Source organism: Borostomias antarcticus, assembly GCF_949987555.1.
Source record: "Borostomias antarcticus genome assembly, chromosome: 23".
NCBI lineage: Eukaryota > Metazoa > Chordata > Actinopteri > Stomiiformes > Stomiidae > Borostomias > Borostomias antarcticus.
In genome coordinates this window covers 5,332,217-5,342,216 of record NC_140256.1, presented here as the reverse complement: position 1 = coordinate 5,342,216, position 10,000 = coordinate 5,332,217, and the positions used below count along the sequence as shown (strand labels likewise).

Below are 10,000 nucleotides of genomic sequence, written 5' to 3'. Positions count from 1 at the left end.
AGGATTGGAACTCGGCCTGTGTGAGATAATGTGAAGGCTTTTGCCTGGTTCCAGATACCTTCAGTAATGTTTCCAAACAAACACATACACACACGCGCGCGCTCACACATACGCGCAAACACTCATATACTGTACACATCCCTACACACACATCTACTCAGCTCACTCGAACGTTTGCCAATGGCCTCCCCATCGATCCAATAAGTCGAAGTCATAGCCACAGGCTGTGAGTCATCAGGCAGACCAGTCCAGACCCCCTATTTGAGATCCCTCGTTGATTTCAATGATATTAGAGGTTTTCGTGAGAGTGCCGGCCTTACTTTTAAAAAACGAAATCAATACCAGTCAGATTGGTACAACACAGGTCCTGCATTTCAATTCCATCCAGTGGACAGAATGTTTGTTTCCGGGAAAGAAATTTGAAATGCACATAACATTTGGGGTGGAGAGGGAGAGAGAGAGGGGGTGGTGTGGGCGATGAAAATGCAGCGCACATGGAGGTATTCCATTTTATCTCCAAGAGTAAACACAATTTGACATTTTATGCACATTTAAAAGTCAATGTGTTTTCTGCACCAATCAGCACCCACCATCAGAGACTGGATTTCATTGGCCGATTGGCACCGCAGCAGGTGCAGAAGAGAGATTCCACATCACAAGTAGATGCAAGGAGGGTTTTCACTCTTCTAAAGCCACGGCTGTGGTAATTCTCATTAGAGAAACATCCTGTGTTGCTGGGCTGACTTGACTAAATGGAGGGTTGACAAATTCGGAATTATCATAAAGCAGATTGCGTACTGTAGTCTTTGCGCCAACATTAGTCCCCTGCGTCTGTATGATGTACTGCCAACACACATTAACTCTGAATCCCCACTTTCAATGTAATAACTGTCACTGCGTTGGCTGGACGGCGCCGTGACAAGTTGTTTGCGAGTGATGTCGCTCCCTTCGCTGCGGTACAGTAATGGCTGTTTATGACGCTTCCACTCATTTTGTTTCTGATCTGTCTTTGGCAGGTTACCAGGAGCACCGCCCCCTCCATCTGATCCTCCCTGTCACTCAACCTCCGCCAGACAGCCTCTCGGCCAATGGGAGGCGGCACTGGAGCCATGGGTGGGACAAAGGTCTTGCTTCTGGTCCTTCTAATTGGCTGGGAGGAGGCGGCGTGTCTCAACTGGAACGCGGTCCCGCGCAAGACGGTCAGATATCACGGTGAGAGCCGAGAGCCGGCGTGTTCTCTACGCAGCTGAACCCCCGTCCTCGGAGGACAGTGCCAAAAACTGCAATTTCTCTCTTCTCTTAAAGGGGAAGTTCTCATAGGAAGTTCTGACTTCTTCTAAAGCCACACGATACGTCATAGAGCACAATGCCGGAGGGACCGAATTTAGACGCGCTGGGAAGTCCGAGCCACGTCTCTCTCAGCTGGTATCTCTACCATCTCCGCGGAGCCCTTTCTTCCCTTCTACGCCCCAGTCCTCCCTCCTCTGTGTTCTCTCATCCGCGATAAGAGGTAGACAGCCTGTGCTATTTCCACAAAGAGCTCCAATTTCAGCCCCATTAAAGGAGAGTGGCATTATGCAGAAAGCCAGTCTTCTCAGCCTATCATGGCGGTGTCATCGCAACCCTGACCATCTTCCCCCTCCCCTTTCCCGTCCCTCTCTCAGTCGCCGTCGGTGACGAGCGTGGGGTGACTGGAAAAAACAATTGGCGGCTCACTGCGGTCAATACCAGCGTTTGAGCGACATTCGCTCTGACGCACCAGAGCGATTCGCCTTCTCATCTCGTGCCGCAGCTCCCATCATGAAGACAAACCAATAAACATACTCTGTAAACATTCAACAGGCAACGCAAACAGCCGAGCGTGCTAACAGCCGAGCGTGCTAACAGCCGAGCGTGCTAACAGCCGAGCGTACTAACAGCCGAGCGCGCTAACAGCCGAGCGTGCTAACAGCCGAGCGTACTAACTGCCGAGCGTACTAACAGCCGAGCGTGCTAACAGCCGCTCGCTTTCGGCTAAAGACGGAGAGGAGGACAGAGAGTCAGCACTCAGGGATGGTCTCCCAATGTTAAGTGCTTCATAAATTAATCACATTACTATTATAATTATTAGAGAGAGGGGGATAGGGGTAGGATAGAGAGGGCTAGAGAGATAGAGAGAGAGAGGGATAGGAGTGTGAAAGAGAGACAGGAATAGAGAGAGTGGAGGCCCAACACATACTGCCTTAAAAGGAAAGGAAATAGCTCCACGGGAGCCAAAGGAGAAAGAGACAGAAAAGAAAAATACACACAAGCGCGCAAACTGTGTACTAAGTGTTTTATGTCGCGTGGAGTAGATCACATAAACATGAACCGTGTTTGTGTGTGTGTGTGTGTGCGTGTGTGTGTGTGTGTGTGTGTGATAGAGCAAGAGAGAGACAAAAAGAGCAAGACTGAGAAAAACAGAGCGAGTGTGAGGGCACCAAGTTTGTGTGTGTGTGTGTGTGTGTGTGTGTGTGTGTGTGTGTGTGTAATGCTTAGCATGGCAGTCTGAGGGATTTAGAGCTCCCAGGCAGTTTGGGGGGTGGGGGAGAGATGGGAGCACAGATAATATTGACCGCCCCCCCCCTCTCTCTCTCTCTGGCCCCGCCTCTATAATTATGTGTGGCTTAAAGTCATTTGGGCTCCGAAGGGGAAGAAACACAAACACATTTAACTGCCTTTCTCTTTCCTTCTTTCTGTCTTTCTTTCTTTCTTTCTTTCTTTCTTTCTTTCTCTCATTCTCTCTAGCACTCATTTTCTTCCCCTCTTTATTTCTCACTCTCTTTCTCTCTCTCTCTCTCGCTCCCCCTGGGGTCCAACGTTAGGCCACACCTGATTGGAAAATCTGTTAGGTGGTTATTTTCAAACACTCCACGAACAAAGCCTGCCTGTTTGGGCTGACCCTGGCACCCTCCTACCGACTGGCACAGTGAGCACGGCGGGCTGTTCCTCTCCCGCCCCCCTCTCTCTCTCTCTCTCTCTCTCTCTCTCTCCCACCCCTCCCTCCTCACCATCTCTGCCTCTCTCCTCATCCTAACTCCCTCTCTCTTCTCACCCATCTCCACACTTCTATCTCCTCCCTCTCTCCCTCCTTACCTCCTCCTCTCCTCCTGCCTCGTCATCCCTCCCTCCCTATCAGCCCAGCCTACCTCGACCACAGTCTAGTAAAGCGAGCCGTGACAAAGCCCAGCAGCTGTGGTCAGAGGGGGGGGGGGGGGGGGGGGGGAGGGTGAGGGGGGGTGGAGAGGGTGAGGGGGAGAGAGAGACATGGATGCTTTGATGCTTTGATGCAGTGAATGAGAGTAAAACTTAAAAGGAGCCCAAACCAAACAAGAGGCGCTGATTGAAAGAAAGATAGTTAGAGGATGTGAAACGAGATCCTTCCATAGGACGGATGCATGAAGGGCTGGTCCTCTGAGCCCATAGAACTCTCTCTCTCTCTTTCTCTCATTCTCTCTCTTCCTCTCTCCCTATCTCTCTCTCTGTCTCTCTCTCTCTTTCTCTCGTTCTCTCTCTTCCTCTTTCTCTATCTCTCTCTCTGTCTTCCTCTCATTCTCTCTTCCTCTCTCTCTCTGTCTCTCTCTTTCTCAAATTCTCTCTTCCTCTCTCTCCCTATCTCTGTCTCTCTCTCCCTATCTCTCTCTCTCTCTCTCTCTCTCCTCCCTACCCTCCAATTACAGTAATGAGTGGTTGGATGTGAGGGCAGGATAGAGGATGTCAAGAGGAGGGGTGAGTGTGTGTGTGTGCGTGACTGAGCGGAGGGCAGAGTCACGATGGCAAAAACATCAACGGTCTCTCTGACACGACTGTCACTTTGCTGACCCCCCCCCCCCCCCCCCGATCGGGCGCAGCTCATTCAGCGTCGAGCAGAAGCGTGTGCTTTCGGCCGTATTGTCCGGTGAACAGCCGCAGTCGCCTTCGCCAACGTTTAGAAGCGTGGTCATAAATCACGCGTCAGTCCCACGCGCCAGGGCCAGCGTGGCGAGGGGGACGCGTCCGCCCCGTCACTCCCCCAGCCCGGGGTTGTCTCTGGAATCAATCACGCCGGATTTGTCCTCCTGCACAGCCGGTCGCCCCCCCCCGGCCTGGCTCTGTTTCTCGTCAACATCTCCGCTCCTCCCCCTCCTCTCCTCCTCTCCTCTCCTCCCGTCCTCCTCTCTCCTCCTCCTCCTCCCCGCCTCCTGCTCTCCTCTCCTCCTCCTCTCCTCCCGTCCTCCGGTCCTCCTCCTCCCCTCCTCCTGCTCTCCTCTCCTCCTCCTCTCCTCCCGTCCTCCGGTCCTCCTCTCTCCTCCCCTCCTCCTGCTCTCCTCTCCTCCTCCTCTCCACCCATCCTCCGGTCCTCCTCTCTCCTCCTCCCCTCCTCCTCCTCTCCTCCTCCCTGCCTCCCCTCCTCCTCCTCTCCCCTCCTCTCCTCTTGTTCTGCCGTTGTTGTGTTAATCGACTTTTACCACTTCCTGTCCTCCTCCCATTCCGCCCCCCCCCATCCTGACCCCCCCCCCACCCCCAGCCCCTCTTCGTCTCCCACCACTCCCTCTGTTAATCTACGGCTATTACAGCACTTCCCATCTCTCTCCCTGCTCCCATTCTGTCTCGGGCTTCGACTTTGAATGCCGCCCTCTGAAGTTAACTTGTCTCTCTGTGGCGTCGTACGCTCGTATCCTCATAACAATTTCTCTGTTGGGGTGTGTTCCTCGCCTAATTTGGAGGGTGGTGGGATTATATTAAATTGTGTGTGTGTGTGTGTCCTCGCTCGTGTGTATGCCCGTGTGTGGGCGGTGCGCTTTGCAAAGTGTATTTGTCAAAGTCTCTCTTTCTGGGTCTGAATAAATTTCTCTCTGTGTCGCTGCTTCAAAAGACCCTGAAATAGCACTTTAATTACAGTGCAGTGTGTGAGCGCCTCCATGGTTTCGTGCTATAAGCAGAGCCAGGCGGTATTTATAGTCGAGCTGACTGCGGGAAGAGGAGTGGAGGTCTGGAGAGGCTCGCGCCGACATGGACAGACATCAGAGGTCTGGAGGAGCCTTCAGCCTGGCGCTGGTCTGGTCAGGCCTGCCGCTCTCAACCGGCGTGACCCTGAACTGCCCCGCCACGCAGCACACACACCCACACACACACACACACACACTCATGCCCTGACACACAAGGAGACACACACACACTCAAACACACACGCCCTGACACACAATGAGACACACACTCACACACTCGCACACAAGGAGACACACACTCACTCACAAGGAGACACGTACACACTGGCCGAAAAATCACCGGGATAGAAAATGGAGGCCGCACAGATGTTATCATCACCACAGTGAGGTTCACTTCTTGTGTTCTGTTACCATGGAAGTGACCTCGGCTCCGGTTAGATATACTTCTAAGCCTCACCCACAACTAACTATTTTATTGGCTTACAGTTTTTCCTTTAGTGTGTGTGTGTCTGTGTGTGTCTGTGTGTGTGTGTGTGTCTGTACAGTATGTGTCTGTGTGTGTGTGTGTCTGTATGTGTCTGTGTCTGTGTGTGTGTGTGTGTGTGTGTGTGTGTGTGTGTGTGTCTGTGTGTGTGTGTCTGTGTGTGTCTGCGTCTGTGTTTCATCTGTGGGAGTCATTAGTCCCCTGTGCTCTGATTTCTGTGGCTTCTTCCTAATTTTTTCCCTTTCATTATAGTTTCCTACTTCCCTTACCCCCCCCCCACCCCCTTGTCTCTGCTCTGTAGCTGCTTCTGTCTGTTATCTTCTCATAACCTGCTGCAGGAAACAAAAGAGCCTCATTAAGCGCCCCTCAGGGCTCAGCGCTGCCCCTGTGTGGTGGCAGATAGTAAATGCACCCTGCCGAGGCGCCGACGATCTCGAACAGAGAATGCCTCCAAGCAGAATTTCTCTGTATTTAAGAAAAAGCGTTCGTAACTAACGCAGGAGGTACTGTTCCGGAGCCTGTGTGTGCGGGCCTGTGTGTGGGTGTGTGTACCTGTGTGTATATTTGTTTGTACCTGTATGTATGTCTGCCGGTGTGTGTGTGTTTGTGTGTGTTTGTGTGTTCACGCCTGAGAGTGTTTGTCAGCGCCAGGCTTTTGGGCTGTTTGGAACATAGCAGATGTGTGGCGCGCTCCCCCGGGAATGTCTCGTCTCCTCCTCTCTTCTCCTCTCCTCTACTGGACTCTCCTCTCCTCCTCTCTCGCCTCCTCTCCTCCCCCCTCATCTCCTCTCCTCTACTGTCCTCTGCTCACTCTTCTCCTTCCCTCCCCTCTCCTCCTCTCCTCCCCTCTTCTCTCCTCTCCTCTACTGTCCTCCTGTCCTCTCCTCCAGCGTCCTGTGTTTATATAAACCGCTGTTCTCCTGATGATAACGGGGGCTGCTCATTTCTCCTCTCCCCAATGACTGTCCCCTCCTCTCTCCTCCTCCTTCTGTCTTCCTACAGTATACCACCGCTCTCTCTCGGTCTCTCTCCCCCTCTCTCTCTCTCTCTCTCTCTCTCTCTGTCTCTCTCTGTCTCCCCCCTCTCTCTCTCTCTCTCTCTCTCTCTCTCTCTCTCTGTCTTTCTCCCCCTCCCTCTCTCTCTCTCTCTCTCTCTCTGTCTTTGTCTCTCTCTCTCTCGCACACCTAATTCTTTCTCGCACACACACCTACAAAACAACCCTATGTCCTCTACCATTCAGGCCTGTCCCTTTTTGGCCATAACTAGGCCGGCAGCACGTCACGAGCCCCCCATAAATCAGGCTCCGTGCCCACCCCCCACCCCCCCCCCCAGCCTCTCCGGTTCCACGGAGAGAGAAACGGCGAGACATTATTATTCATCTCATGCGATCACATTACGGGGAGCTTGTTTCACGTTTCGCACATGGCTTCCCTCTGCCGAAAGCACGGGGAGGCGTCGAGACAGGCAACAAGAGCGTAGATAATGAAAACTAAACAGCATTCTCACTTGTTCTTTCTCACTGCGGCGCCACTACCCTTGTCTTGTGTGTGCGTGTGTGCGTGCTTGCGTTAGTGATGCATGGGGGCGGGGGTAAAACGGTGTGTTTGTCTGTGCGGGTGTGTGTGTGTGTGTGTGTACAGTGTATGTGTTCTTCTTCTTTGTGTGGGTTTGATGATCACCGAGCCTGGGTGAGGGGTCACCCGCGTTATATATCCGGGCACACCTCCAGGAGCCATGTCACCGTTTCGTCATCCACGACCGTCAGGCCACGCATTCCGTTGGGTGTCCGATATATCGGACAGTCCTGGATGACGTGGTCTGAGGTTCGTTCCTTGGCGCCACACTCGCACGCCGCACAGAATGCCGAGCCCCATCTGTGTATCGATGAGCGGAAGCTTCCGACGCCGGTCCGGAGGCGATTAAGCCTCACCCACGCCGGTCTGGGTAAGTCCATCCCGGGAGGGGAAGGACCGGCGGCCGGGATGCAATCACGGAGTCTGGAGGCGTTTGCCTCCCACTCCGCACACCAGGTATAGTCCGCCCATCCTGCCTCACTGATGTTAAGATCTCTGCATTGCTGCAGGAGATCCCATGCAGCAGGCACACAAGGGTGTCTCGACTTGAGACCCCGGGAAGCTCCACTTTTGCAGTGAGCCTGTCATGAAGCAGGTCGTTATGCTCCACGGCCCGGCAGGCGAGACGTGCTGTGGTTCCTGTGTGGCGGAGGCCAGCGGGCTGGATGCCTGCAAGGATGGGAAGGTGTGGGACGCAGGCATCCTGTCACGATGCGCAAGGCTTCGTTGATAGGCGGTTCGATGAGGCGGGTGTGAATGCTGCGACACCAAACCGATGTGTAATATTCACTGGTTGAGTAGACCAGGGCTAGGGCTGCCATACGCAGGGTTTATGTGCCGGCGCCCCAGCCTGATCGGACCAGTCGCCTCATCAACGTCACATGAGTTGTTAACTTCTTGCGCAGTGACTCGAGGTGTCGGTGGAACGTGAGCGACCTGTCCAATTTCACGCCGAGATAGGTTGGTTCGGCGCCGCATGGCAGGAGTGTTCCATCGGAGCTCACGTTTGGCTTCCTTGTTGTTAAGGTGGAAGGCCTCCGACACCGTCTTTGCCTCGCTGAGCTTCAATCTCCATTTCCGGAGGTATGCCGCTAGTGTCTGCATGTCCTGGCTCAAGGTCTCCTCCACGGCCTGCCAGTCTCCAGCTGAGTGCACCAGCGCGAGGTCGTCTGCGTAGGCGTACTTCCTGGAGACTGTGATCGGCAGGTCGTAGGTGTAGATGTTATAAAGGCCGTTCTTAAGGCGTCGCAACCTGCTTCGCTGTCCGCTACCGGTCGTGAGGGTGAAGCTGCGGTTTCGGACAAGCTCCCTGATCATGCTGACCATGTGCCTGTCCGGCAGCAGGCGGAGCAGCTTGCAGGTGAGGCCGCGGTGTCATACGGTGTCGTAGGCAGCCGTCAGGTCTATAAAGACGGCCCAGGCCTTCTTTTTAGCCGAAAAGCTGTCCTCGATGTCTTGTGTATGTGTATTGGTTTCTCACTCAGTTCTCCCGGTGTGTGTGTGTGTGTGTGTGTGTCTGTGTGTGTGTGTGTGTGTGTGTGTGTGTGTCTCCCTGCAGATGTGCTGGACAGTATGGCTCGGTTCCAGGCCCAGGGAGTGTGGAACTACACCATGGTGACCCTCGCCGAACACGAGCGGGTTCTGTACGTGGGGGCCCGCGAGGCCATCTTCGCCCTGGACCCCAACGACATCAGCAAACAGCTCCGCCCTCAGGTAACACACGCGACATAAACACACACACACACACACATACTTACAAGCATACACACGCACAGATGTGTACATAAAACACGTGAAGTGTGCTCCTGCTTGTTCACCTCAAACATAATCATAATTGTACATTAGTGGCCTCATCAAAGCAATAACCGCGTCCCAGCAGTCAGGTTGCCTGTGGGGACTGTTTGGGGATTGTTGTCTGATTTAGCCTCGTAATGAGTATTTATTACACTACGTTTCAAGAGCTGCAGGAACACCGAGCCCACCTGTCGGTTCCTAGTCTGTTGATGCCTGGAGGTATTAGAGTGGGGCGGTCGAGAGCTGGAGATGGTGCTGGAGAGAGAGAGGGAGAGAGAGAGAGAGAGAGATGAACACCTGACTCTCCACCCCCTACCTCTGTTCATCCCCCTTCTGTCATTCTCTCATATCGCTCTCTCCCTCCCTCTCTCCCTCCCCGTCTCTCTCTCCCTCCCTCTCTCTCCCACCCTCCCTCTCTCTCTCTCCCTCCCTCTCTCTCTCCCCCCCCCTCTCTCTCTCTCCCTCCCTCCCTCTCTTTCTCCCTCCCCCCCTCCCCCCCCCTCTCCCCCCCCTCTCTCTCACCCTCCCTCACTCTCTCCCTCCCTCCCTCCCTCCCTCCATCCCTCCCTCCCTCTCTCCCACCCCCCCTCTCTCTCCCCCCCACTCTCTCTCTCCCTCCCCCTCTCTCTCCCCTCTCTCTCCCCTCTCTCTCTCCCTCAGATTGAGTGGCCTGCGCCTCAGGACAAGAAGAGAGAGTGTGCAGCCAAGGGGAAGAACAACCAGGTAGGTGCAGCCAGGGTCTAGCAGTCTGGGTTCTGAACACAGAAACAGGCTGGCTGTTCTCAGACAGTGCGCCAGAGTCCTCGCGGCATCATACTTAGTCATGCGCAGCCGGTAGCGCAGGGCTCCTGACACCAGACGAACACTCGACGCTATTATCATTCTGTTCCCCACAGACCGAGTGCTTCAACTACATCCGCTTCCTGCAGAGCTACAACCACACACACCTCTACACCTGTGGCACCTACGCCTTCCAGCCCAAATGCACCTACATCGTGAGTAGCTCTCACTCGCTCCCTTTAGTGCTCTCTCTCTCGGTATCTCTCTCTCTCTCTGTGTATCTCTTTCTGTGTGTGCGTGTGTGTGTGTGTGTGTGTGTGTGTGTGTGTGTGTGTGTGTGTGTGTGTGTGTGTGTGTGTGAGATCAGTGTTGTTTCATATCTCCTTTCTGAAGCTTTCTCAGCTGTGGCTCTGAGGCAGAAT

At 54.0% G+C, this 10,000-nt stretch overlaps 1 protein-coding gene across 1 annotated transcript in view; it reads left to right on the top strand.

Moving 5' to 3' along the window:
- The window catches only part of sema4c (sema domain, immunoglobulin domain (Ig), transmembrane domain (TM) and short cytoplasmic domain, (semaphorin) 4C), a gene marked incomplete at its 3' end in the record, with an annotated part of 33,743 nt that overhangs the window by 20,945 nt on the left and 2,798 nt on the right, over window positions 1-10,000 (top strand). The window contains exons 2-5 of the mRNA XM_084457452.1: window positions 1,017-1,212; window positions 8,563-8,717; window positions 9,459-9,521; window positions 9,695-9,797. Coding sequence (XP_084313578.1) covers window positions 1,089-1,212; window positions 8,563-8,717; window positions 9,459-9,521; window positions 9,695-9,797 — 445 coding nt within the window. The 5' untranslated portion in view covers window positions 1,017-1,088. The remainder of the gene's footprint in view (window positions 1-1,016; window positions 1,213-8,562; window positions 8,718-9,458; window positions 9,522-9,694; window positions 9,798-10,000) is intronic.